Source organism: Lissotriton helveticus, chromosome 9 (assembly GCF_964261635.1).
Source record: "Lissotriton helveticus chromosome 9, aLisHel1.1, whole genome shotgun sequence".
Lineage (NCBI taxonomy): Eukaryota > Metazoa > Chordata > Amphibia > Caudata > Salamandridae > Lissotriton > Lissotriton helveticus.
The window spans coordinates 1,040,005,047-1,040,032,433 of NC_136070.1; the positions used below are offsets into that span (position 1 = coordinate 1,040,005,047).

General features: G+C 42.3%; 1 protein-coding gene across 2 annotated transcripts in view; it reads right to left on the reverse strand.

Moving 5' to 3' along the window:
- Nucleotides 1-27,387, reverse strand: part of ATRIP (ATR interacting protein) — a 289,338-nt gene that overhangs the window by 216,910 nt on the left and 45,041 nt on the right. For both annotated transcript variants that reach the window (XM_078661380.1, XM_078661379.1), the window contains exons 3-4: nucleotides 14,447-14,526; nucleotides 90-260 (exon numbers count right to left, since the gene is read on the reverse strand). In XM_078661380.1, coding sequence (XP_078517506.1) covers nucleotides 90-260; nucleotides 14,447-14,526 — 251 coding nt within the window. The remainder of the gene's footprint in view (nucleotides 1-89; nucleotides 261-14,446; nucleotides 14,527-27,387) is intronic.

A 27,387-nucleotide genomic window follows, 5' to 3' on the forward strand; every position in this document is an offset into this window, starting at 1 on the left:
CGTTGGCAGCCTCCACTCATCATTTTTCATTCCAGCCAAGAAAAGCAAAACATATTAAAATTAACAAGTTAAGGATGTTCACGCTGTACCTTTTTAGCAAATTCCTTATCTTTCTCACTCTGGGCTTGGGCTTTCTCCTTCTCAAGTTGTAAATAAGATCTTCTCTGATGCTCTTGATCATGCTCACTTTGTCGCAACGACTCTCGCAAAACTTTAATTTCCCCATTTTTTACCAGGATTTCATCCTGCACTTCTTTCAGCTGTAAATATCCAGATACAACAAGACAGTAAACCAAAGGCATAAAAGGTTTGAATAGATATTCATTACATAAAAATGTCCTTAGTCCTTATTTTCGTTAAATTATTAACTGCTGGTATTTTTACAGCTGAAGTGAGAACAATGGAAACAATGCTATTCAACTAACAATGCTATTCAACTTTAGGCCCTTTCAGGCTAAGTTATTCTTTGATATAATATCAGTTCAAATACTTCTGTTATGTAGTTTCAACTCAAAGTACTCATTGCTTTATTTTTTCCATCATAAGAATGTCTTTCCGTTTTTAGGGGAAAACCTATGGTGAACCAAAGTTCTTCTATCTCATTCATACCTTATGTGCATGCCCCTTCTTTTTTCCTACCATGTCTTTTGTTCTTCTGAACCTTTAGCGCAGGCTCTTCTTTTTCCGGTGGCACACTTGCCTTGTGCCTCTTGCTGCCAGTGCCTGTCTGCTGTGGCATTATGAGAATTATGATTACTTTGTCTCCTAAAATAAAATCCCTTGGGTTCAGATTTGATTCTCAACCCACCATGGAAAGCTGAGTGAGCCAATTTACTAAGAATTTGTAAGTACTTTTGGCATGGGGAAACCTTTGTCCTTTGCTATAAGTCTTCTAGTTTCTGAATTTTCTAGCATTCCAAAGGAAGCCTTTTGTCCAAGGTTTTGTCGATCTTCATCTTATTTCAATCAACGCATTAGTTCCATGTGTTATGTGACATAAAACAATCAACTTTGTGTACTTCTATGATGTAAATAGACAGCTGCCACACGTTTGAGAAATACACTCCGCTTCCTTGTGTTGGACTCATCATGCTTCCAAGCCCTGGAATGACAATGTAGCAGGAACCAGCATTCCACACTTTAGTGATAATCTGCTCCAGCAGGTTCAGAAGAATTATGGTCCTGGACGTCTACTGGACAAAATAATAATAAACTGGAGTGTAGCATGAAGAATTAAACATTGAGGGAGTGTCAGCTGTTTCCAAAAGCAACCTGGGAGAAAAATTACTCCCAGTGGTGTAGAAGCGGCTTTGGAATGAGCTTTCATGTGGTATGAAAAATCTGAAGATCTTCCAATACCTTAAGAAAATACATCAGTACTTAATCTTTGATAGCCTCTTACTCAGCCCCTGTGCCACAAGTATCTGGACACCAATTAGTTATGCCACAATACAAGTGTATGGACTCATCACTCTGAGTCTTTTTAGTGCACTGGAAAGGGAGCTGCTCTGTACACACTACATACATAGGAAAGAGTATGACTCTGAACACACATACTGTACCATTTCAGAATATCAGCTAGGTTTTGGATTACAGCTGTCTTAATTATTTGTCTCCCAAGTTGGCCTTGAAATGATAAAGTGGATTTTGCCTGCCCTTTGTTAGGCCAGTCTCTAGATATAGAAATTAGTTTCAGCAGAGAAACTGGAGAGATCACTTTAGAGATGGAAAATACCAGCCGTCTTTAGGGGTGGGTTTACCCACCTATCGCCTATTCAGAAACGTTCCTAGTTAAAGCAAAAATAGGACTGAAGAGGCTGCTGCTTTATAAAAAGTATAAGGTAACAAGCAACTTCACTTCCCCACAATGACCTGCAGTGCCTGTGTATAATTCACTTCAGTGTGACAGTGGTATCGGGAACTTATATAAAGAATGATCTTGCTGCCATTGGACTGTTTAGAACTTCTGTGAAGATTCCAATGATGGAGAATTAAAGTTACAACTAAGTTAAGTTTTCCTTCTCCATCATGGCATTTACACAAAGTAGTGCACTGAAAATAACTACAAACATGAAATACACAAAAAAACAGCAGAAAAAGTAGTAACATTTGGAAGAATACAAATACAAAGAGCAAACCGGTGTTGTAAAGATGAAATATTTGCCCTAAATCTGAACTACAACCAATAATGTCTGGTAAACGGGATGGACCTCCAGAAGGCAACGTTGCAGAACTCATCAATGGAGGAAATTCTGTCATAGGGCTGAAGTGGTAACATTTACCCTCACAGAATGAACTCTGGGCTTCCTAAGAGTGTAGTTGTGAGCGTTGTGGTAACCCGTTTGGTCGATAATTCACACACAGTTGAATGGATTTTCTGATCTTTTTTGCTTCAAAGGTTTAGCTTTTCTCACTTCAAACATCTAAAGGAATGTCAGTGCAGGAGATGTTTAATCATGAAAGAAGTTGAGTAGAGGTATGAGCTGATTTAAATAAAAACTAAACACTACTTTTGGAAGATGTGCCCTCGAGAGCCCTCAACTTTTGTGAAACAAAATACATGGTTCATGTATGTTAATAATACCTCCTAAAGCTCACGTTCACCAGTGGTTTCTTGGCGCTACAAAACTAAGACCAAAAAAAAGGATCGAAAAATATCAAACCAGCAAGACAAGGAACTCTCTAAAAGTTGATCAAGCACATCTTAGTGTGTCTAAGTAGCTAGGTTTTAAGCATTTTCCTGAAGGTCAGATATCGGTTTTCTAGTTTCAGTTAATCATGTAGGGCGTTCCACGACAAGGGGGCTCGAGAACAGAAACTTCGGCCTCCCTTATGTTGCTTATTATATCTCAGAACCTGGAGAAGGAAGGCGCTGGGGGAGCTTCTTTTGTATGAGGGAATGCATTTATTAAGTTTCTTTGCTAGGAAATTTGAAGCTGAATCTTGCAGAGCTTTAAAAATAGTTCAGTATAGTTTAAACTGAACCCTTTGCCTAACTGGCAATCAGAGTCATTGCTTTAGGGTAGAAGTAACATGGAATGGACTCTTAATCCTAAATAGGAGGCAGGCTGCTTCGGCTTGAATAAACTGGAGTCTCTGGATAACATTATTTGGAAGAACTAAATATAAAGGCATGGTCTAGCTGGGAAATAACTGTAGCCATAATGATAATTTTCAAGGCTTGCATGGGGAAAATGGAGTGAATTTTCCTGATTAACGCCACAGTAAAAATGCATTAAGATGTAACCGCATCAATCTGAGAAACCCATGTTAGATCACTAACATGTAAAAACAGAGTTTGAACCTCACTTGCTTTACTAGTGGAATGATTTCCTGTAGCAAACTACTTTCCAAAGAGGATGCTGTATTGGAGAATTAAGGATGGCTCAAATTCAATAAAATAGCTGGTTAATGTCTTAGCAGAAAGCCATTATTATATTGAAGCAGTTTGGAGGGTCAGAACTGTGATGGAAGAGAACAGGAAGCTAATTTGGTAAAATGATGAAAATATGACAAGGCATTCTATTGTAAATGACAAGATTGGCGATTGTATGGCAAGACAGGAGGGTAGCATTATGCATGAACCTTTATTCATCACTTGTCAGCACAAAACACTTCAAAGAATCAGAATGGTTATGGGACCTGTGGATTAATGTGTTACTAGTCTTAGAACCTGCATACAGGTCTGTTTGTATGTTCACCAGTTCATACTGAAGAAATGCAGGAAGTACCTCCTAAATTCAAAGATAGACTTCTGTGACGTAGGACCTTGCCTTGGAGTCGAGGGAAGTAATATAGTATTCATGGTCCCATCACGCAGCCTCTTTGACATTTGGGGGGAGTTCTGGGAACCACCAATGAAATCAATCACCATCATGTTAGATTGTCTCAGCTTGATGAGGATTGTTTTTTCCAGCAGTAATTTAAGTGTGGTAGGGGAACTTTCTAAGACCATATGAAATAAGTGGACACAACCCTTTGCCCTATGACGAAGAGCTACAAATCCTATGTGAGAGATACAGGGAATATGATAGCTAAATTAGAAAATGCGCCTTTTGTGCCAGATTCGGAAATGTTTGTAACATTAGACATGGAGGCGCTCTATACAAATATCCCTCAACAAGAAGCTATAGAAGCAGTTGAAACTTTATTAGCGAGATCTACAGGAGATCTCCAGATAATTTTACTCTGGAATGTTTGAAAATAGTACCCCTTCAAAACTTACTTTGAGTTTGATGGCAGCTCGTATCAACAAACTAAAGATACTAGAATGGGAGCTTCTTGCGCTCCCAGTATTGCGAATATCTATATGGGAGAATACGAACGTAAACATTTTTGTATGAAGTTACCCCTTTTTTAAAAAAATATAAAGCATTGGGCATCACTTTATTGACAGTATTTTTTTCGTCTGGTCTGGACAAGAGGAAAGCCTTAGAGAATTTGTATCATCGCTGAATTTTAGTGCCAAATCTCACATTTACCACCGAATATAATTCAGTTAAGGTGGAGTTTTTAGATATTTGGATTTCAGGGAACCAGGGAAATCTACAGGTCAGCTTCTACAGAAAGCCTACTTCTAGGAATACAGAGCTACATGACTCGCACTCTCATTCCAACTGTCAGAAGGACTCCATCCCCTTTGGGGAATTTTTAAGGATCAGAAGAAATAATTCAAGTATCAAAAATATGTGATACATGCAGAAGCACTCAAGCACTCAAGCTGAGACTCTGAAAACGAGGGTATCCGAAATGCTTGGTGAGGCAAGCGTTTAAGAGAGCCAAGTGCTATAACAGAGATGCTCTCTTACAGGGACCCAATCGTTAAAAAACAGAAGACAAATTGGTGTGTGTCATCAACCACTCCAACTTGAACTATAAAGTTAAAAGAATCTTGATAACAACTGGAAGATTCTAAGTGTAAATGAAGAACAAACCACACTGGATAGATCAACCTTAGCATATATAAGCAATGCAACTAGAAGATGAACTAATACATAACAGATTAGAATTAAAAAAAAGAACAAATTCAAAGTTCCATCTTAGGAACCACATTGGTCACGGGTGTGGCACCTGTAACGCATGCAATACCGCAGTGACCATATATAGGTGGCAATTTGGAGGGCGTATGGCCCCCCTAAGAGACATGGCTAACTGTAGAAGCTCCAGGGAATTTAGGATTTGGTTATGGAGAACACAAATCAGCTATCAGGACCAATAAACATCAGGCACCCCTAGTTCAGCACTACTGTAAAAAAAAAAAAAAAAAAAAAAAGTCATATAGAAAGGGAACCAAAATGGATTATCTTGGAAAAAGTAAACGCCAGGCAAGGCGAAGCCATTACAGACACTTGCAAAGATAGAGAGTCCTATTGGATTTTCTTGCTTAACACTGTAAAGAAGGGGCTCAATGAGGAAATAATATGGTGCAAGCATTACTTGATCCATTGGGCCCACACATCAAATGGGTTTTCATCATATTTTACCCAATGTGTCCTCCCTGCCATTTGGGAGTGGAATCAATTTTTTTTTCTTGGAGGGGGGGGGGGGGGGGGGGGACTATAGCGAGAGCTCAGAGGATGGGTATTCAAAGTTACGCGGACTTGTATAGAGAGGAGGGCTTTCTTGAACCGCCGGCCCATACTGATACACCTCCCCCTTCTTTCTCAGACTCACTGCTATACCATCGCATATGTGCAGTTTGTCGGCAAACCCATGACACATTTCCAAATACACCACCTATTGATCATCCCTTGGAGAACCTCCTCACTAATCCCTCAGCATAAAAAAACTCATCACCAGGCTCTACTCCTCCACTCAGACACATTACCTAGTCACTAGGCCAAATCAGAGACCAATGGAACACTGAGTTTCACCCACAGGTGACAGAAGAGGAATGGAAGTTCTGTTGTGCACTGCTAGAACAACTGTCCCCCAATTATGAGCTCAGGCTAATTAATTTTACATTTTTAAACCAATATTATCGAACACTCATACAACTGTATCGAATGGGACTTCGGTCGAACGCGGAATGCTGGAGATGTCGTACCGACCAAGCCACTTTCTTGCATTTGGCCTGGAGCTGCCCACCAATAGCAGCGTACTGGAAGGAGATTTTCCAACCTATTAGTGAGATACTCATGATACAATTAACACCCGGGGCATCAATGGGCCTATTGGGCTATATAAAGAATGTGCCTGTGGGGGATTCACAGACTATTGGCCATGCTGCTTTTATTAGCAAAACATAGGATTGCTATGAAATGGGGTAGGTCGCACCCTCCCAAGCTTAAAGACTGGACCGTTGACGTTACATTCTGTCAGGAACAAATCACTGCCTTTTGGGAGTGGATGCCTGTGGCCTCTCGACCGAAAGACATTTGGGGCCCATTTCTGAACTGGCTAAGGGATGCGGATCAAAGTGGACCACAACCTGGAGAAGAGTAAGCTGCAGACTATATTGCCATTCAGCAAGTGAGAAAATGGACCCAGCATATAAAAAAAAGATGGTTTAGTAAGAGTCTTCCACAAGAGATCATGTGTTATGTAAGTATGTGTACGAAATGAATCATTCAAGGTTTTTCCTCTTCTTGTCTCCTTTGTATCAGTGATCAATATTCCTTTTGTAATCTGCTACAACTGTTACTTGTCAATAAGTGAAGCTGATCTGTTTGTCAACTTATACAATACTTCCATGGCCAATAATAAAAATATATATATATACAGTTTTTTTTAAAGGCTGTTTTTAAACCACCTAGTGAAGAGGAGACATAACACTATTGGTCTCCCATGTAAGGATAGTAGAATTTCCTCATTGATATTGCAGTTGTGAGTACAAACACATAGATTTGGATTGCCCATACATAGTCTTTTACAGTACAATATTCAGGGGGGAATCAGACCGGATTGTAATAGATAGCGGCCCACTGGCTAAGCCATATACAGCTTGAGAGCCATTTCAGGGGAACTAGGTTTGAAACTTTCCCCTTTGCCTTTTCAAAGACGTACTATGCTGTGTTATTTACCATCTATAGACGGTATACCTAATAAGATTTTTTGTGTGTAGTCCGGTTTCCATATTTACCACATATTAGACAATGACCCCTTGTCTAAGCCATCATTTCATTGGGCAAGAGAGATATATCGGGGGAAACTAGGTGTAAAACTGGTGAGTTTGAAGACATACCATGCAGTTTTTAACCATCGTAAGATGGCGTCTCCAACACTCTATGGCTTCAGTCCTATATCCAGGTTTACCACATCAGCAAAGTACCTTAGGTCCGTGCCAGAACACCCCGGGCAATTTAAAAAAATGCTTTCGTCCTAACTGCAGTAGCAAGAAGAGCACACCTACATATATAGACACTTGCGATTTCCGTACTATGAGATAAGGCATCCCTTGGACTATATAGTCAAAAACAAAAGAAACTTCATTTACTTTGCTGTCCAGATTAAATCTAGACATGTTGGATTCTTTAAAGAAGTTTATTATGTTGGTAGAGACAACTGGCCGCTAATGTGACTTCTATGAAGACACGAACAATGTTTCACATGTCCCTGTTATTTTAAATCATGTTCCATTCGAGAGGTGAGTACTCGAGTCTGACAGATACTTCTGCCCTAATGGCATCAGCGTTAGGCTATATACTGACATTTTCATGATGAAGGAAGACACTTGGAGAACAGAGGCAATATACATAATTTTCTTTACCTCGGAGTCAGAGTGCAAGATATGCACGCAGGTACAATCCAAGAAAATTAGTGCTTTTATAACAAGAGACAGTCCCCCTGCAAAATCTTTACGCCGATACTTGTATTTTCTTAATTGCCTGTTGGTTTCTGAACATAACTAAGGCGAGAGACACGGACTAGGGTGTCTATGTTTTCAGATCAAAAGATTATTAGCAAGTTAAACGCTTATGTCATCCTACGCTTTTTTAGCAGTCTATATCAAATGATACGAAAACAATAGACGAGAAAAGCAAAATTATGTGGGTTTTTTGTATTTTATTTCCCCGTCTAGGAATGTTGAGTGACCGTATACAGGGCCCTAGTGGACCCTTGAAAAAGCAGAGTTACACTGTGCATCAAAACAGAGGAATTTTCCACACAGAATCACTGGTCTCAGATAAAAAAATAGATTCTATTCTGTAACTCAGGTACAGTGCTGGTTCATTGGACTCCCTGTATAAACAGACAAATGTATACATTTTTGAGAGCTCACCTTTATCTAGTCAGTATTTCAACATTAAGATAATATATGCTTTTCAGATCTTTAGTCTTTTCAAATACAAAGAAAAATACCTAACCTACCTACGGATACTGGATCACAATGTGAGGACCAGTACGAATATTCATAAACTTCCAAGTAAGGTGTAGTTTTACACCGGGGAGCAGAGGGATAAGACACACTATCTAGGTCTTTCCTTATATGTATCAGTACATTGGAGGTTCTATAATCAGTTTCTCACTGTCCACCTAAGAATGAGCATGTGGCAAGAGTTGTCTTCGGAACCTTGGGATTCTTCGGTTTTCCTTGTGGGATATAAGGTTTAAGAAATTCTGATGGGCACTACAAAGGCTTTCTTGGTTTGAATTTTTTTCTATATATTATTTTGGCTTATTGGTGAAGGTATTTCACTTGAGCAGCAGAAGTGTTTTCTAAAAGGTATTTTAAAAATAAATTGCGGCTGTGGCTGGACTGCAGTTAATTATTATGTTTTTCCAGATACCCCTTTGCTGTTCCACCAATTCCGAATAGTTACTCTTGGTGGCCCTGAAGAAGGTGGACTTATAATATATTTCCCACAGGAACGTACGTAGACCAGAACAACAATACCCAACCCTAAAACACAACAATGGCTGAAAAAGATAGTTCTTTTACCGTTTTGTTCGGATAGGAATTGTAAATCTAGGCTGGGTAAGGTATAGTTATGAGTGTATGAGAGGGCGTGTGTAAGGAGAGAGTGGAGTTTTAAGAATGTGGTTATGATAATAAATTGGAAATATTTCTTTATGATATCTATTGTTCAACAACATCAGTTGCCGTGTGGTTTCAGAATTATATTTACTCGCAGAATCACTTCAAATACGAAATGACAAATGGCAACTGAAAGTTTTTATTAAATTGTGTTATTTTAAATATGTATAGTTGTGTATTTATGTTTTGTTTTATTGAATAATCAAAGGAACACATTGTATAACACTTTATATATAGTATGTTTTTATTGTTGTATGTTTATTTCAATTGTGAAAAATATTTCCGAAAATATTATTAATTAAAATAATGAATATTTAAACTAAAACAATAAACTAAGAAAAACACAAGATCCATGCAAGGATGACCTTTTTCATTAGACCAGCCGTGAGCTCCTTTCAGCCTTGGTAGAAGCAATAAAGTTCTGATAGAACACCCCTCTTATTTCATTATTTCGTGGGAAACTACCATACTGAACTTTTCATCCTTCTGTTTATCATCTATAAATGTAGGCGGCAGGAGGGTCTTTTATGGTCAACACATGCTGGGTTCTGCTTTAGAAATTAAGACTTGTTCTGTTATCGGAGAATGATGGTAATTTCAGTGCTTCATGGAGAGGGCAGGTGGAGGGATTTTAAACATCAAGGTATCGCCATTTCGCACAATATACTGCAGTAACTTGTCATTAGCGATCTTATGCCAAGCATATTTCTCTTCAACTCTCAATTATAAAACTGAAAGAAGCAGAGTAAAATATTCCACTTTTTTATACCAAGATGTGTGATTTTCAGCAGGTATAAGTGTGATCTGAGTATAAGAGACAGCTTAATATACGGTCTGAACATCTGCTTTACTGCTTCATTCAGACATTTGAATCGTGACGTATTGCGGACAGTAGCTCTTCAGTGTTTGAATTTCCTTCTTCAGCTTGATGAGAATTGTTGCCGTAACATCATTTAGACCATGTTGCAAAGGCAGGCACCTTTGCTGTGTGCTTTGTGAAAATAATTAAGGAATAGTAGCACAAAAGACCTTACACTCTGATAGTCTCAGATATTCCAGGAATATCTGAGACTATCACAGTGTAAGATCTTTTTGTTACAAGAATCTCACCTACTTAAAGAGGAATGGTCTTTGATTTAAAAAAAAAACAGAAATGGATTGAATACTGTATTTGCACTAATCAATCTTGTACAACAAAGGGAGTTGCTATACTTATTAAAAAAAACGGCATCAGCTGTATTGAGTGAAAGTATAGTCGACACAGCAGGGAGATGGGCTAGCGCTAAATTTAAGATCAATGGGACTGGGATCACTTTAGCAAGTTATTACGGCCCTAATTTAGACGACCCTGGGCCGCTATATACTTTGCTATCTCACTTGACAGACACTAGCGACTATACCATCTTAGGAGGTGATTTTAACATGGTTTTAAACCCAAGTAGTGACTCCACATCACACAGAGCCACATTAAGTACACAAAAAATGAGAAGAGCACTAAGACAATTAATGACCGATATAGGCCTAATAGATATTTGGAAGGATATGACTATCAAGTCTAAAACTAAGGGTGGGAAGTTTACTTTTCATAACAAAAAATGGGGACACAAGTCAAGGATCGACTTCTTCCTAGTTAGTGCTATAGGAAGTAGAAACACAATTCAAGTCAGTCATGCCCCTGAACATCTGGCAGACCACTCGGCAGTCATTCAAAAAATAACGATAAGTAATACACAAGAACTAAGAAGATGCACTATTAATCGTGCGCTATTATTGGATGACAACATAATTGAAAAAGTTAAAGATGGACACTAAGGAGTTTTTTTAACATCAACCTAAACTCTGCCCCAATACAAATAGTTTGGGACACATATAAAGCTTTAAGGGGGTGATGCTAGCTTTTTCTTATACGCAAACAAAAATAAAATAAAAGAGGAAACAAAAAAACTTGAAGATGAAATCCATAGAATACATAAGTGTCTCGAGGGAGATCAAGAGAACGCTACACTCTTATTTAATCTAACCTCTGCTAAACATGAATTAGCCGATTTCTTGGAAACTATCATAAGGAAGAAGTGGGACGCTAGTAAACTGGCAAACCACGAATATGGGGAGGGTTGTAGTAAACTCCTTGCCTGGAAAAAACAAACTGACCAGACAAGGAACTGGATAAAAGATATACGTTGCTCAGACACTAACAACATAGTCTCAGAAGACGCTGAAATAGAGGAGGCGTTTGTACAGTTTTTAAAAAACGTATATACGGAGGATATGATTATGGAAGATACCATTGCGGAAAAATTCTTCGCAGAAGTGTCCCTCCCTACCCTTCAACAGGAAAATAAAGTTAATAAATCGTCCTATACGGTTAGAGGAAGTAATCCATGCACTTAAATCCCTAAAAAAAGGGAAAGCAGCAGGACCTGACTCCATTCCAAATGAAATTTATGATGTACTAAAGGAGGAATCAATACCTATCCTTCTCCAACTGTTTAACTCCTCCTACACAGATGGTGAAAACCCTCCCATATCCTGGGAAGAAGCAACAATAACAATTCTCTTCAAACCGAATAAAAACCCACGTATATGCGAATCCTATCGACCAATTTCACTCCTGAACTGTGATCATAAAATCTATACACAGATTATTACTAAACGACTAGATAAACTAATAGGACCTCTTATCCATCCTGACCAAAAGGGTTTTATGAAGGGGAGACAGCTTAGTGAGTTAACCTACGACCTGATTGGTGCCATAGATATGGCACAACGCTACAAGTCTCCCTTGGCTGTAATGACATTCGACGCCGCCAAGGCATTTGACTGAGTTAACTGGACTTTCCTATTTAAAATAATACAATCTTTCGACCTGGGTGAAAAATGCCTGGCAGCAATCAAGGCCATATATAAGAACCCCTCAGCTAGAATCCTGGTTAATGGGAAGCTAACCAGAGCAATACAGATAGGTAGAGGGACCAGAGAGGGCTGCCCCCTCTCCCCATTACTTTTTAATATGTACATCGACCCCATGGCCTGTAAACTAAGAACCTCTCAGAAAATCATATCCTTTACTTGTAATGGATGGGAGAGAAAAAAAATAGGGTTATATGCAGATGACCTAATTGTTTTTGCAGGTAATTTGGAAAAGTCCTACTCTGAAATCTGGCCACAATTAGAAAGCTTCGGAAAGGTTTCAGGATATCTCCTCAACCAACAAAAAACAGAGCTATTAAAATGGAATACAAGTTTTTATAGTGCCTATGAAAAAAAAGAAATCAGATATTTGGGAATCCAGATAGTCCAAAATATAGATAAAATTGCGCAAGTTAATTTTGATAGAGTAACAAAGGAAGTACGTTCCTAATTATGCTCCTGGGGGTCTCTGGGTCTCTCCTTTCTTGGCAAATCTAAGTTAGTAAAAATGTCACTTCTACCAAAATACATATTCTTGTTCAATAACATTCCACTGGAGTTTCCAAAAATATGGTTCAGGAAAGTCCAGGGGCCTTTTTCAAGTTTCATATGGGGGAACAAACGACCGCGGATGGCACACAAGAAATTTAGAAAGAAAAAAAAGAATATGGGGGGATTGCAAGCCCAGATTTATATCTGTATATGTGCGCATTCCAACTAAAGAATTTTCGTCAATTGATGTCGGAAGATTCTAAATTTTCTCCCCTATTTAAAGCCCTCTCTAGAGACAGCACTCAACAAGCCGGATGTTATCTTTTAAAATTTGGGCACCCCTAATTCTTTAAAAAGATAAAGTTAAAGATCATGATGACAGTGGCTAAGCTCTGGTCCCAAGTAAGTCGAATTTTAAACATCCCATATTATAACGATATCAGTCCAATTTGGGACTCCCCCGGGTTACCATTATGTATGACAGACGCTTTGGCGACCCCCTTGAGAAAATGCGGGATTAACACCTGGGGACAACTTCTAACTGACGCTGAACTCATCTCATGGCCACATTTAACTGAAATCACAGAAAACCAAGTCTCAAAATTTAAATATTACCAGTTGTTGAGCTGGACAAGAGCAATAGATAAAGAACTAAAAGGGAACCCGAACCTGGCATTTAAGATCTGCTCACATGGTAATAAAAAATAGAAGTTGCAGAGTGGTATTTGTTGCTTAACCAGAACGGAGAAGAGGAGCAGGCCTCGTTTACGGAAATATGGAAGAAGGATCTGCCGGATGAAGACCTGGAAAAGACCGGGCAAGTATCTATGTCTCTCCTTTAGTCAAGTGTAAACGCTGCTTCTTTAAAAAAAAAAATCACCTTTTTACAGTTCACAAGGCCTATTGGACTCCCCACAAGCTATCGAAAATGGGTAATCAAGTGATCAAGAGATGCCCTAAATGCGGGGAAGAAAAAGCTAACGAGGTCCATATGTTCTGGAGCTGTCCGGTTATAGCTGCATATTGGAACAAAGTGGGTAAGAACATTTCTGATATTATAGGGTTGGAAACAAAAATAACTATTTTAACAGTAATTTTTGGGGTGCTCCCGAGGGAAGCAGATGAACGAGCATTTACAAAAAAGCATAAAGCACTATTATTTATCTTGATCTTATTAGCGCGTAGAGAGCTCTGTGTTAAATGGATATTATAATGCTCCCCTACAGAAGGAGAATGGATCCGATCCATACAGAGGATAGCTATGTTGGATCAAGCTAGTAATTGCTCAAAAAAGACTAAATTCTGGGAAATTTGGGAGGCCTGGGCCGAGACAGCGACGGTACACACATAGTTACACTTGAATGAATAATGGGAAATGGTCCCTGCTTTCCTTAACTCCATCTCCTCTTCTCTTCTCCTCCTCCCCCTTTCTTTTCTTTCCAATGTTTAATATGCTCTGATTTTTTACACATGATTTCCAAGTCCTATGATTAAATAATATGCAACAGACAACTGTCCAGGGGACGGGTCTGATTGGTCACCCTCCGAGGTGGGGGATCATACTGGCCGCTAAAAATTCTAGATTAAGGTGGAAACTCTGACAAGTGGATGAAGGTGCGGTTCTGGAGATATAAGGTACCCTTTTTTCTACCGTGGGGGTGTAACCAGACCGGTAATCTAAAAAAATTTATCCTTTATACACTTGGAAGGGTTAGAAACCCCAAATCTGGAATTATTGAGCATATTATATTTAAATGAAGACAAAAAAAAAAAAGAACAAAAAAAAAAAAGAAATAGTAGCACAATCAACTCCAGTTATTTGTGCTTCACCAGTAAATGAAACTAGCAAATGAAGCAAGAATGGGAAATATGGCCACATTGTTGTAAGTCCTACATCATGATGATCCTCAAGCAAGTAATGGGAAAGATGGGATGGGAAGGATGGGTGGGAATGGAAGGGTGTGATGCCTAATCAAGTCGTTTCCAGGTCCCATCAACAGGTTTATCCTGCCAGAAACTGTTTATTCACGGACAGAAATCCTGGGTAGAGAAATATCATTAACTAACCTTTTGCTTCAGTTCTTCATGCTGTGTTTGTAGTACTTGAAGCCCAAAGCTATCTCTCTTTACATTTTCTGTGCCGTTTCCTGATTAAAATAAGATGGAAATGATGTTAAAGTAAGGTAAGCTGGCTAACATTTTTTTCATGTAAGGAAAGAAACAAAAAAAACAACAACAAAAAAAATCAACATTAAGGCCTTGATTATGAGTTGGGGGTACTGTAATTACCGTATGCAGGGGTAAATAGCGCGTGCGTTATTTAGTCAACAAGCACTATTCAATGCATGTGCTATTTATCACAAGCGAAAAATAACGCATGTGGTACATAACACCCAATTAAAAGTATTAGAGGTCACAAAAAACTAGCAGAAAATACCACCTAAAATACAACTAGTCAAAACCTGGTGGTATAAATACGTGAAAGTGTAGGGAATGAAAGAAAAGCTGTATAACAATAGGAAATTTAACCCACTGAGTGTGTTTGTCGGCCAACGGCTGTCGCGAGCACGACCTCGGTAGTGCTGCGCACGTCCAGTGGCTGACGCGGCCCCGCCCACGCAATAGAACGCCCGCACTGTGGCGTATTTTACGCTGCAGTTAACGGGTTAAAGACCAACACAATAATGCAAACAAAACAAAGCATATGCACGGTTTTGGATGAAAATAAAATATCGCACACACCTGCACACAAGGCCAGACCTATATTAACAGCCAGATGAAGCTCTCATGGGTTAATTGCAGCAGCTCACACTTCCATTCCACAGTCCACCGAAATGGATGCAGCACTGTGAAGATGAAGCTCTCACAGGTCGATTGCAGCAGCTCACACTTCCGTTCCACCAACCACCGAAATGGATGCAGCACTGTGAGGCTACTATATCATGAATGCAAAATCCTTGTTCTGCTACACCAAACCACGCAGCACGAGGATGGAAACCACGCCACCAATCAATAACCACAAATGGCGGACATCCATAAACATGAGTCAGCTTGAGATTGAGAGGATACACAGGCGCTGTAGGCACCATACAAAACATTTTCACCATTACGGATACCGTGGAGCCAACATGGGGAACCTCTGCAACCTCCGTTTCCTGAAAATGCTAGAAGCACTAGAATTATTTACAATAGGCACCACACAGCAGACAGTAGGATTGGTGCCTGGCATTTGTCAGTCAACCTTTACCAAAATACTCTATTAAGTGAAGGATGTTTTCTAGAGAGCGAGTGAGCAGAATATGCAGTTCCACTAGGACATCCCACACAGCTAATGCCCGCAAAGCAAACATCTGTGCTACAGCAAGATTTTCTGATATCTTAGGGTCAATTGGCTGCAGTTGTGTACAACTTGTGAGCTCAGTTAGACGGGAACAAGTGTCCTGAAACCTTAAAATGAAACACAATATTTAAGTGCAAATGCTGTGTGATGTGGATCTGTTTATACTGAACTGGTTGTGGTGGGTGCTCTGTACAAATCTACAATGTTATGATGCTGATGAGCAGCAAAATTAGCCCTACTGTGGTAACACATCACCCTTAAGGTACTGGGCGGACAAATCAACCCTTCATCAAGATTACAGTGCATTGTGATTGTTGTAGCCTAATCTATATTCATGTCAGCAGTACCATTAGATAGCTGTTAACACTTATGACAAGTACATGGCTCAATGTGAATATGTGTAGCAAATTACTTCAGCCATTCTTTGCAACGTTGATGATTCTCAGCCAAGTCAACTTTTTAATAATCGCATGTACTTCCATTACAACTCTCATGACTGTTAACTAAATTTCCTCAGAGCTCGCAACCTTCTGTAATGCCTTCCACTCCACACATGTTGAGGATGGTCAAATTTGGTTCTTCTCATAACTTAAAGAAAACAATACATCTTTCTGAACCGCAAGCATGGTCAAACACTTGGTTTTACTTAGTCGTTTGTATGCATGATGGAGTAGCAACTAGGTGGGATTTACCAGCTTGCTCACCTTGAACACACCATAACAGATATGTATTTTTGTGCACTGAAACATGGTCTATATGCACAGGGGTCTAACTATAGCTTCGGGAAGCTGCTGGTAGACTCATTGAGATCAAGATGGCTTGATCCGATTTATGGAGTTATCTGTTTTCTTAAAGGTTTGAGATGCTTATCATTGGTTGAAATTGTTCTGTTGTAGCTCAGTATTTATTCCCCTGAAGAAGAACTACGGAGTCCGAAATGCATTGGGCATGAATGGAATGATATGAGAAATACTGTGCACTCAGCAAATTTGAAGAATACACACGTGAAGTTATGGAATGAATAAAAATGTTTAAGAAAAGAATTACTTAAATAAACATTGGTTAAAAAGCACTAGAAATTGGATCACTATCTTTGAAGGCATCACGCCGCATCAATCACTTTGCGTTCAAGGGCTACTTTTTGCCATATAATTCATTGTATAAATGATGAACAAGTCATGTGGAGCTGAGCAAAAGCTTTCATGGGATAAAAGGTTGACCAAGTTCAACAGGATGTCACTAAATTCTGGAGGATAAGCTAATACACTGATGAGGGAGAGGAGTTGTGCATCTAGAAATGAAATTATTCATATTGCCTTCATATTACTGTTTCATTTTTGGGAGGAATGAATGCCTATCATTAAGAAGGAAAATGAGTATTAAGTACAATGTTCCAATATTTCTTCAGGGACTAGGTATGGGTGCGAAATGGGGAGACGAAAACTACAAGGAGATTGAAATATGGCACCAGCTGGATGCAACTGCTAGGGTGCTCCCTAAACCTTAATGTCAAACTCGGTTGCCTAAAGAAATAACATGGGGAAACTAGTGAGAGAGGATGAGCAGAAATGATGTACCTGCACAACACTTACACCCAAGTCCCCTAAAAAACAAGGTTCAGAAGAAATTTCAACATAAACATAATCAGAATATTAGGTCTCAGACGAAAAAAAAGGCAAGAATAGAAGTGGTTGCACTGAATTGTGATGTTTGTTTCTCAGGTCACGTGTCCAAGAGGAAGAGGAACAAAATGTAATGCTTAAATATATAGTTGGTTGATCAAAAGTGATAATGTCCTTCGAGGTCCAAGTACTAAAATAGTGAAATGTACCCTGTAAGGGAACTCAACCTCACAGTGTATGCAGATTTCAAAGCCCTAACATCAGGTACCCTTTAACTCTTTAGGAGGCAATGCTTGCTTATTAGAGAGTTAGACATCCTCTGACAAAAGTTGTAATTCTAAATCATCCGTAAACAACTAGGCAAATCATATTTATGAATGTAAAGGGTTTAGGCAAAATACTGGTATGTGTTAAAAAATGGTTTCCCAACATGCACCTTAACATTCAATGTGTTATCATGAGTGCCTTTTTCTGCAGCCAGGTGTCAGAGAACATTCCCAAAGCATACAATGATTTCAAATCAATAGATAAGTACCAATAAAACAATGTTGAACTGCTCAGGTTATCCAGTAAGAGAAAAAGTCACTGGTGTGGTCAGATTTCTATCATCTATAGTGCTTATTCCAGTTTGGAAATGTTAAACATAGGTTACCTATGCTCATGTGAGCCATTAACAAAAAACATTCACCTTTCTGACTGAACCCCTGTCATTCAAGCCTACTTCAAGTTTTTTGACAGAAAGCCAGGAGTTGCTTTATCAAAAGAAAGCCTCACAGTGGATAGGATGGAGAGGGAATATTGAGACTCCAAATGATCCAGGAACCTTTTGCCTCTTAAAACTTCTTGTGCTTGGTGAACAGACACTGAAATCTGGAGATCTGCTCAGACACTTAGCAGGAATAACTGGCTGACCTCACGTGAAAAAGATTGGGAGAGCTACAAACAAAGAAACGAGGATGCACCAGGTTTGTGTCTGTGGCGTGACGGATGTTTTCCACAAGCATATCCTTTGAGTAGGTAATGGATCGCACTGTTGCGAACTTTGTAATGGGAAAAGTCCAGTTAGTTCTATTCACTTGCACGAGATGTGCCTGGAACAAATGAAGGAAAAGACGGATCCTCATGCCCGTTACACCCAAGGATTCCTGCCTGCTTGAAATTGGCCTATGCTCCGAATTTCTGAATCCATAAAGCCAGCTCCAACACTAGTATCACTAGGCACTTGCTGACACTGAAGAATCCAGACGTCTAGATCCTTCCAGTAAAGCCTGCATCTAGTAGATCTTTGCTGCAGCAAGAGTGTGCAAAATATGCAGGAGCAAAGGAAGCTGTTGCCTGCATGGACGTAAGCCACTGGACATATTACAATAGAAGTGTCATGCATGCCTCCTGTGGAACTACTCTTCTGTGACTACGGAGTGCAGAAGGAAGGTGCTGCAGGACAGAAGTCCCAGAAACCACTTTGAGTAGCCCCCTTCTCAAGTGGAACCATGAATGAAGAAGATCATCAAACAGGAAGATCATGAAACAAGTTATTAGATGTTTTGAAACAGCTGGTGATTTAGAAATGCTTTTTAGGATAGACTATAATAAGGTGCCTATCCTACTCGAAATAAATGAAAAGTCTGATTCTTCATCTTATCATTTTTCCCAGCTCTCAACTCTTTCAGGCAAAGGACTAGGGAATAGCTCAACAGGTGTATTCAACCACGAAGACCCCTTCTTGGTTCCAGCTTCCACCATTGCCCGCTGAAGATCTTTGGCGTCCAGAAAGATTTCTAAATCTGGTAAAACTTTTGACCTTGCCAAACCAACTTTTACTAGCTGATATGGGTGCGCCAGGTCCCAGTCTATCATAGCCTGCATTCAACATTGTATTCATAGTTTCTTTTTGCAGATGTGGGGAGTTTCTATCGCTCAATGTTCAGGTCATATTCTATGGAGCCAACCACCTGCAGCACAAACCCTTTGGTGGCCAGTTTACAGTATCTGTGGTATGGATGAGTGAAAGAGAATCATGTGTGACCAAGGCAAGATTTGTATCCATATGTACAAATTGTTCCAACTTGTATCTATGATTTGTTAATGAAAAGTCTACACCGTTAATGGTTAGTGCCATAAGGAAATGCAAAGAGCTGTTAGCTCAGCTTGCATTACTGCCAGTGGTTCCAGTAGAAAAACATACACTTGTTTGCAAAATTTAACAACTTGAGACTACTTATAATGCTCCCTGAATATATGCAAATATACGCAAGAAACTTCAAGCAAGATTGGCAAGTTTGCTTTCAAAATAAAATATACACAAAAAAAGGTACAAATTGAAAAAAAACTTAATTGTTAAACTACTGTGTAACTTTAAATACTATTTCTCTAAGCCAACACATAGTAAAATGTGCTTGAAGCATGATAATCTTTTTTAAATGGTTAATAATGGAGAATCGGTGTATTATGAGCAAGATGAAAATAAATTAGTAGTCTAATTCTTAAGGTAAGCCTCAAAAGTGCATCTTAAATAAGAAATGCTTAAATTGGTGCACATTGACAACTTTCAGAAATTCCCAAGATCTTTTAAAAGAAGGCTTGGAAACTGTACTCGCAGCAAGCTTTTGTGAATTACATTTTTACATGAGCAATTAATACACATGTATAGTTGCTCATGCACAAATGTACTAAGTGATATCAAATTCACTTCTTGAAGGGATCCTTAATCAAAACCGGTTTATCATGTAGTGTTTTGGCCTTGTCCTAATTCAATCACAGTACAGATCAAAACTGTGGACTCTCTTACCCATAGTTTAATAATGTGATTTCCTACATATGTTTAATTTCCTTGGCAGACAGGAGACCGTTTCAGAAGATAAATTTATTTAGCAAATGATTTTAATTTGATACGGGACAGAACAATTCATAGAACAATGGCATTGAAACATGCCTGCATAAAATTGAGCAACAGAATGAAGGATATGGAATTAACGGCTGTATGAAAGGCACAGAATAAGGCCAAAGACAAACATTCTACTCTCATTTTCATCCACCCTGAAATACAGATAAACACTTTATGGGTAAGGTAACTCATCGCTAAAGTCTTTCCAGGAGCAAACATGTGCGCAGTTACAAGGTTGGGTCACTCCCCAGTTATGAAGGAACTGTTAATGATGGTTTAGCTGGGATGGAAGGCACTGGGGAGTGATAAGTAATCCTCTGTGCTGGAGGCAAATTGAGTCCAGGGGAGGAAATTAAGGTTTCTAGAGGGTATATAGTGAGCAGAGATGATCGGCAGGCCTTATTCACAAGACAATATCATGGACAGTAGCCCAGCAGAAATACTGTTATGAATCTTGGAAAGAAAGTAATTAAAGAACTCTTAAACCCTTATGGAAGGGAACATCTGTTCAGCATTTACTTAGAAAACAGAAGAATACTTATGAAGCTATTGACAACTGCTAGCCTGGTTGTATGTTACACATGAATACACAAACACAGTATGTACATAGTTTCGATTATAAAAGAGTTATACACTTTTGGAATGGGTTCATATTAAAATCCATTCTCACCATTTACACTCTTAGATGTCACCCCCACATTATTCAAGCATTGAGGACAAATGCAAAAGAGTACGCTCTTTGACAAACTGGGGGCCCACCCATCTAATTTACAGTCGGGCAGACCTTAAGTAGGTCAGTGATTGAGACCACTTAGTCTCTGTCACTGACATACTCTTCCGACAGCCCGACGGGGTAAGGGCCTTTGGAGGTGCAGTTATTAAAAGACTTGGACAATTTTGGGATGGGTTTGCATTAAAATTCAATCTGATCATTTTGTGATCTCTAATTACACTCTTAGATGTCAACTTGACATTAACCAAGCATTGACGGTAACCGAACTCCCAATTCAAATGAAGCTGCTTGATGTTATAAGGCATGTTTCATCAGAACTTGATTAAAGCATTTAAAAGGTGTAAGTCCGAAAACTGGGAAAAACTACACTAATATAAACAAGCATTTGCAATGCAATAGCAGCCACTGACGAAGGAGGAAGCACCGTGGTGCTGGGGGTTGATTTGGACCCCCAATTACCCTTCGCCCAGCCTTGGCTCAAGGGGCATTGACACCCTATTTCCAAAGCTTACTACATCAGAATTTCTGATAGAGCTAAAACACGTATATTTATATAACATAACTATACACATTGATAACGATAACATTTATTTACACCCATTAATTGTGGTATAACATTAGTGAGTGACAGGGGGGATCTACACCCGGTCCTGACGAAGGGGCATGTCGCCCCGAAACATGTTGACCCACACAGGAGAGTAAGCTCAGTAACTTGCTTTACCTCTCCGCATCACCCTTTTTAACAATACCAGCCAGTGCCTATTAAATAGTTTTTTCTACCACTTGGCCAGGTATTTTTTAACTTCACCTTTATTATCACTCCTGACCCCACTGACACTCACTCCTATTCACTCACATAGTACCCACATTAAAAAGGTGCTCCAGCGTAGTCGATTGTCGCAGCACTGCCCCGTCCCGCAGCGGGGCGGGAAGACCCCGATGATGAAGCATGACACCAAGGGCCCTTTTGGTGTGTGAGGGGTATTTTAACACACTGTGTGTATTCCATCAACACCAGAATATATACTAACTACATAAGAGGTGGTCTCTGTTGACATCATTGTTGGACTGGGCCCTTCTGGCAGGCCCACCCCTGAAGTTGTGCTTGTTATATGTGACCTGGGGATGGTGATTCCCCCTCTGAGTGCGTGTAGAGGAGAGATGCCTGCCCTCCCATAGGACTGCATGGGGAATGGGTGTGTCCCTGCTAGTTCCTGGTGCGTGGGGGGGTACAAGCCCGAGTCTGGTATGTATGGACTCGTGCGATTGAATGCTGTAAGATGATGTATGCGACGTGTGTGTGTCTAAAAGAGAAGTGCCACTTCTAGGCATCGGTGTGTGTGTGCAGTAAGTATGCTGGCGCGTGATTGGCTGAAGTGAGGGAGGGGCTGTGCCTGTATCCTGTATGGGTCTGGGCTGTCCCCCACAATGCTGGCTCCACCCACCTGGGGTGCGTCTGGTGACCTAGCCTGGCCAGGAACAAGAAATTCCTGATAACCAGTTCTAGCTGGTTCTCATCCTGCCTGCCCCTTTTTTAGACAAAGGGGTCTCCTGTATAAAAGGAGGGTGTGCCCTCTTCTCTCTCTTTTTTCCTGCTTGTCCTGACTGGAACCCTGCCAGGGGCGTGCTGCGGCGTGGGCTCAGGGTTGTCTGGCCTCCCTGAGCCCTGCCCTACTCCTGGACTCCTATGGACTTCCCCTTCTAAAGAGCTGCTGTGCTCCAACCGAGGTCCTGGACCCCTGAAGGACTTCTCTATTCTCATCTAGCGCCTGGGAGCGCTTTCTTCTGACCAACAGTGCCTGGGAGCGCTGTCCCTCCTATCTAGCGCCGGGGAGCGCTGGCTCTTGCCCCCTAGCGCTTTGGAGCACTTTTGTCCGTGTTTCTAGCGCTGGGAGCGCTACTTCGGACCAGCCGGTGCCCCCCCGGCATTTGCCCTGTTCGACGGGGTTCTAGACTCCCCAGCGAGTGCCTACCTCGCTATTGTCCCCATTCTCGAGGGGGCCTGGCCCTCGTCAATTCCCCCGAGTCACCGCCGCCGGCCCGGGACCCCTCCGAGAAGCCCTCCCTCGGGCCGCGCTGCGATTGGATGCCGGCCGGGCTTGGCTTCTGACGTCTCCCCGGGCCCGGCTGTGATTGGACGGCGGCCCGGGGAGCTTGTGAAGCGGGAGGGAGAGAGCAGTAGATGCAGGGGGCGGCGGGAGCCTACTCCGCGCCCCTGCTTGGCCCAAAGACTGCCGCTTCTTCCCCCCGGGGCCCCCAGGAGCAAGAGGGAGCCCCGGAGAGCGAGGAGAACCCGGCGCGCCCGCCGAACGGTGAGTGTGGCGGCGAGAAAGGGAGAGGAGGAGCGTCGGGCCACATTGCCGGTGGCCGCTCCTCCCCTCCGGTGCAGTTCTTGTTGTGCCCCGAGGCCCGTGGGGCCCCAGGGATGCCGGGTCCCCCGAGGGGGGGCCCCGCCGGCCCACACCTAGCCTCTTGAGCCCCGAGGGGCTCCACTTTGACCAGAGTCCCCCCCCCGAGCCTGCGAGGCTCGTTCCACTCCTCCTCCTCGAGCCCCGAGAGGCTCCACCCATGGCTCCTGTCCCGCCGAGCCTGCGAGGCCCGGTCCCAGCAGCATCTTGCCCCTCGAGCCCGGAGAGGCTCCAACCCCAGTTCATCCACGAGCCCGAGAGGCTCCACCTTGACCCATGTTCTTACGAGCCGGCAAGGCTCCGCCCCCCATCATGGCCTCGAGCCCGAGACGGCTCCCACGTGTCCCTGGCTTCCCGAGCCCAGAGGGGCCCCCCACATTTGGCGCCATCCTCCTGAGCCTGCGAGGCTCCACCCAGCATTCCTTGTTCTCGAGCCCTGAGAGGCTCCGCTGGTGGTATCTGTCCTGAGCCTGCGAGGCTCCATTGTGTGGCCCATCCTTGGCACTCAGCTGCCCAGCACTTCGTGGGCAGCTGCCACGTGTAGGTTTAGTCATGGCTCCCTGCAGCCTGTCCTGACATTGAGACTTTGGGGGGCCCTAGCCCCAGAAAAGGCCGCTGGCCTGTTGGAAGTTATTGTTTGATGTTCTATGTCATCCCTGAGAGAGTATCCTATGTGCGCCTTCAAAGGTGCCCTGTTATGTGCTTGTCCTTCCTTCCCTCCTAAGTATCCTAGGTCTCATGTATATGACTTCTGGTTAGAGTGAGTTCTACTGCTAGTTCTATTATGTTCCAGGTTGTCATGTGTTCTAATGCTAGCTCCTGGTTGTGATGTGTTCTGGTACTAGTTCTAGGAAGCTCCCAGTTGTTATGTGTCTTAAATGCCATTTCCATCATGTGCATATTCCTGGCAGTGGTCCCCTGGCCCTGTCCTGTATATATTCCCTTGTAAACCATGCCCGTGCCCCTGGCACATGGTATCTTGTGTATTTACCCCTAAGTATGTTTTTCAATACAAAGTATATTTTTCATATATATCTATATATCTATATATATATATATATATATATATATATATATATATATATACGCCAGATATATTATTTTTAACAGAAACCTGGCTTTCCCCTGGCGCGGAGCCAGCGGTTATAGACGCCCTCCCACCAGGTTTCCTAATTTCACGGCTAGACCGCCCAGAAGGTAGAGGAGGAGGCCTAGAGATAATCCACAAACAGCAATTCCACTGTCGAATGGTTCCTGAAACCATTCTGGACTGTGAAAGTCTCTCTTTTAATATTGAACTGACACCTAACAAGTGCCTTTCTGGCTCCCTTATTTACCGCCCCCCAGGCCCCCCTAAGCAGTTTCACGTCAGCCTCCCTTCAAGCGTGGCTGAGCGCTTATATGCCACGTCCAACTTCATCCTGCTAGGAGACTTTAATTTTCATTTCGAGTCAACAGCAGATCACACGGCGGCAATCTTAACAGATGACCTTGCGGCCCTACGACTCACTCAACGAGTCATATCCCCCACTCATGAAAAAGGCCATTTGCTGGACCCGGTCTTCAGCAACTGTCATGACCTTCTAACCAGCTCTCCTATTCCCTTGCCCTGGACGGATCACTTCCTTATTCCCATTAGTTGGTCCGCGCCCAAACCCCCTGAACCCCTACCCACCACGAGAATCATGAGAGCTTGGTCTCGCTTAGCAGTCGACAACTGGACTAGTAAACTCACAGAGAATCCACCCCTGATTGAAGATAAACCTGACATAGCAAACCAAGCATATACCAACTGGATCACTAATTCGCTTGACGTCGTTCTCCCTAAAAAGGAAATTACGTTCAAACGCTCGCATAAAACAGCTCCATGGTATACAGATGTTCTCAGAGAGAAGAAGCGTCTCTGCAGGAAATCAGAAAGGCACTGGCGCTCTGACTACTCCGCAGTCAAAAAAACCCTATATCGCGAAAGCATCAGTGAATACAAATCACTGATAAAAGCAGCCCAGGCCACATATTTCTCAGAGAAAATCCTGCATGCCAAATCTAGACCTAAAGAAATCTTCCAGATCATTAAACAACTATCCAAACAATCGCCATGTCTGCAGGCGGATAAGACATCCTCCCATTGTAACAATGTTGCCGAATTCTTTCATCAGAAAATCAGCTCCATCTATTCTGCTTTCTCCCCGGAAAATTCCACCCTCTCAGTCACTCCCCCTCTCCCCACAGTCTCCCCGCCCAGCCCACACCTACCTATGCTAAACCACTTCCCCCTTCTGGACTTAGCATCTCTCGAGCCCTTAGCACGGAAAGTAAAATCCGGGTCTCCGAATGACCCAGCCCCTCCAGACATAATAATGGCTGCCGCACACACGACTCTCCCCATCATAAGGGAGGTCTTAAATACCTCCATCTCCTCCGGTACGGTCCCAATAGCGTGGAAGCGGGCTATGGTCAGAGCCCTGCTGAAAAAGCCTAACCTGGACTCCGCCGACCTGAGCAATTATCGCCCCATATCACTGCTCCCATGGCTAAGCAAGATCCTGGAGAAACATAGAAACCAACAACTAATAAACTTCCTAGAAGCTCATTATCTACTGGACCCAACTCAAACAGGCTTTAGACCGAAACACGGGACCGAGACCGCTCTCCTCATGGTCACCGAAGAAGCTAGACATATTCTGGATCAGGGAGGATCAGTGGCAGTGATCCTCCTTGACCTCAGCGCGGCCTTTGATACGGTCAGCCACAACACCCTGCTGTATCGTATGTCCCAGGTCGGCATTAAGGACAAAGCCTGGTCCTGGTTCCAGTCATTCTTAGAGGATAGGTCCTTCCGCGTGTTTGACGGTGAGTCTGTCTCCACTAGCAGGCCCCTGAAATGTGGAGTCCCCCAGGGTTCCTCTCTAAGCCCTGCACTCTTTAACCTGTACATGAGGCCACTGGCGGATGTCGTCCGTCCTTTTGGGATTAAGATCATCTCCTACGCGGACGACACACAGCTAGTGGTCTCCCTGACGCAGGTTGCCAATTCTTCAACACAGGGCAGGCTTAGAGAGTGCCTGGAGGAAGTGAAAACCTGGATGTCCCGCTCATCTTTAAAATTAAATGGAGACAAAACCGAGCTGATGCTCCTCGGGCCCCCAGACCTCAGTCTCCCCACCTCCATGTGGCCACCTAGTCTGGGCCCTCCACCTACCCCTAAAAATAGCATCAAGAGCCTCGGAGTCTGGCTTGACAGATCTCTGTCCTTTAGTACGCAGGCCACAAAACTCTCAGCAACTTGCTTCGGCATCATGAGGATGCTGAGGAGAATCCTCCCTCTCCTTCCTATGGAGGCCAGACAAACAGCTGTCCAAGGTCTAATCCAGTCGCGCCTCGATTTTAATAATGTACTTTACCTCGGGGCCCCGGAATACACTCTGAGCAGGCTTCAGATGGCCCAGAACTGCGCAGCCCGCATCCTACTCAACATTCCTCGCAGACAGTCAGCTAGGGCCGGACTGATAACTCTCTGGCGCACTGGAAGCCAGTGAAGGGTTATGTTCAAGGCCATGTGCATAGCTCATCAGTCCTTCTGGAACACTGGCCCCAGTATCACTCAAGATCTAATAACCCACTACACACCCAACAGAAGTCTACGCTCGAGTCAGACCTTCCGGGCAATAGTTCCCAGGATAAAGAGATCCAGATCCGGAGGCAGGTCTTTCTCACATAACGCCGCGAGGGCCTGGAACGCCCTTCCGCTGCATCTTAGAGCCAACCCTAACCTTCTAGCCTTCCGCAAACAGCTGAAAACCTTTTTATTTCACCCAATCTAACCTACCCCCCCTTCTCCCCACGGGTGCCTCAGTCTGGTCTTACGGTATTCTTAGCGCTTGGACGCCTCCGGGCAGCAATTCGCGCTCTACAAATGCACATTCAATCCAATCCAATCCAATTGTGTGGAGTTCCTTTTGTGGGGGGGGCATGGGATGTTGTTGCTGGGGGTGCGTGCGCAAATGCTTTACACATGACC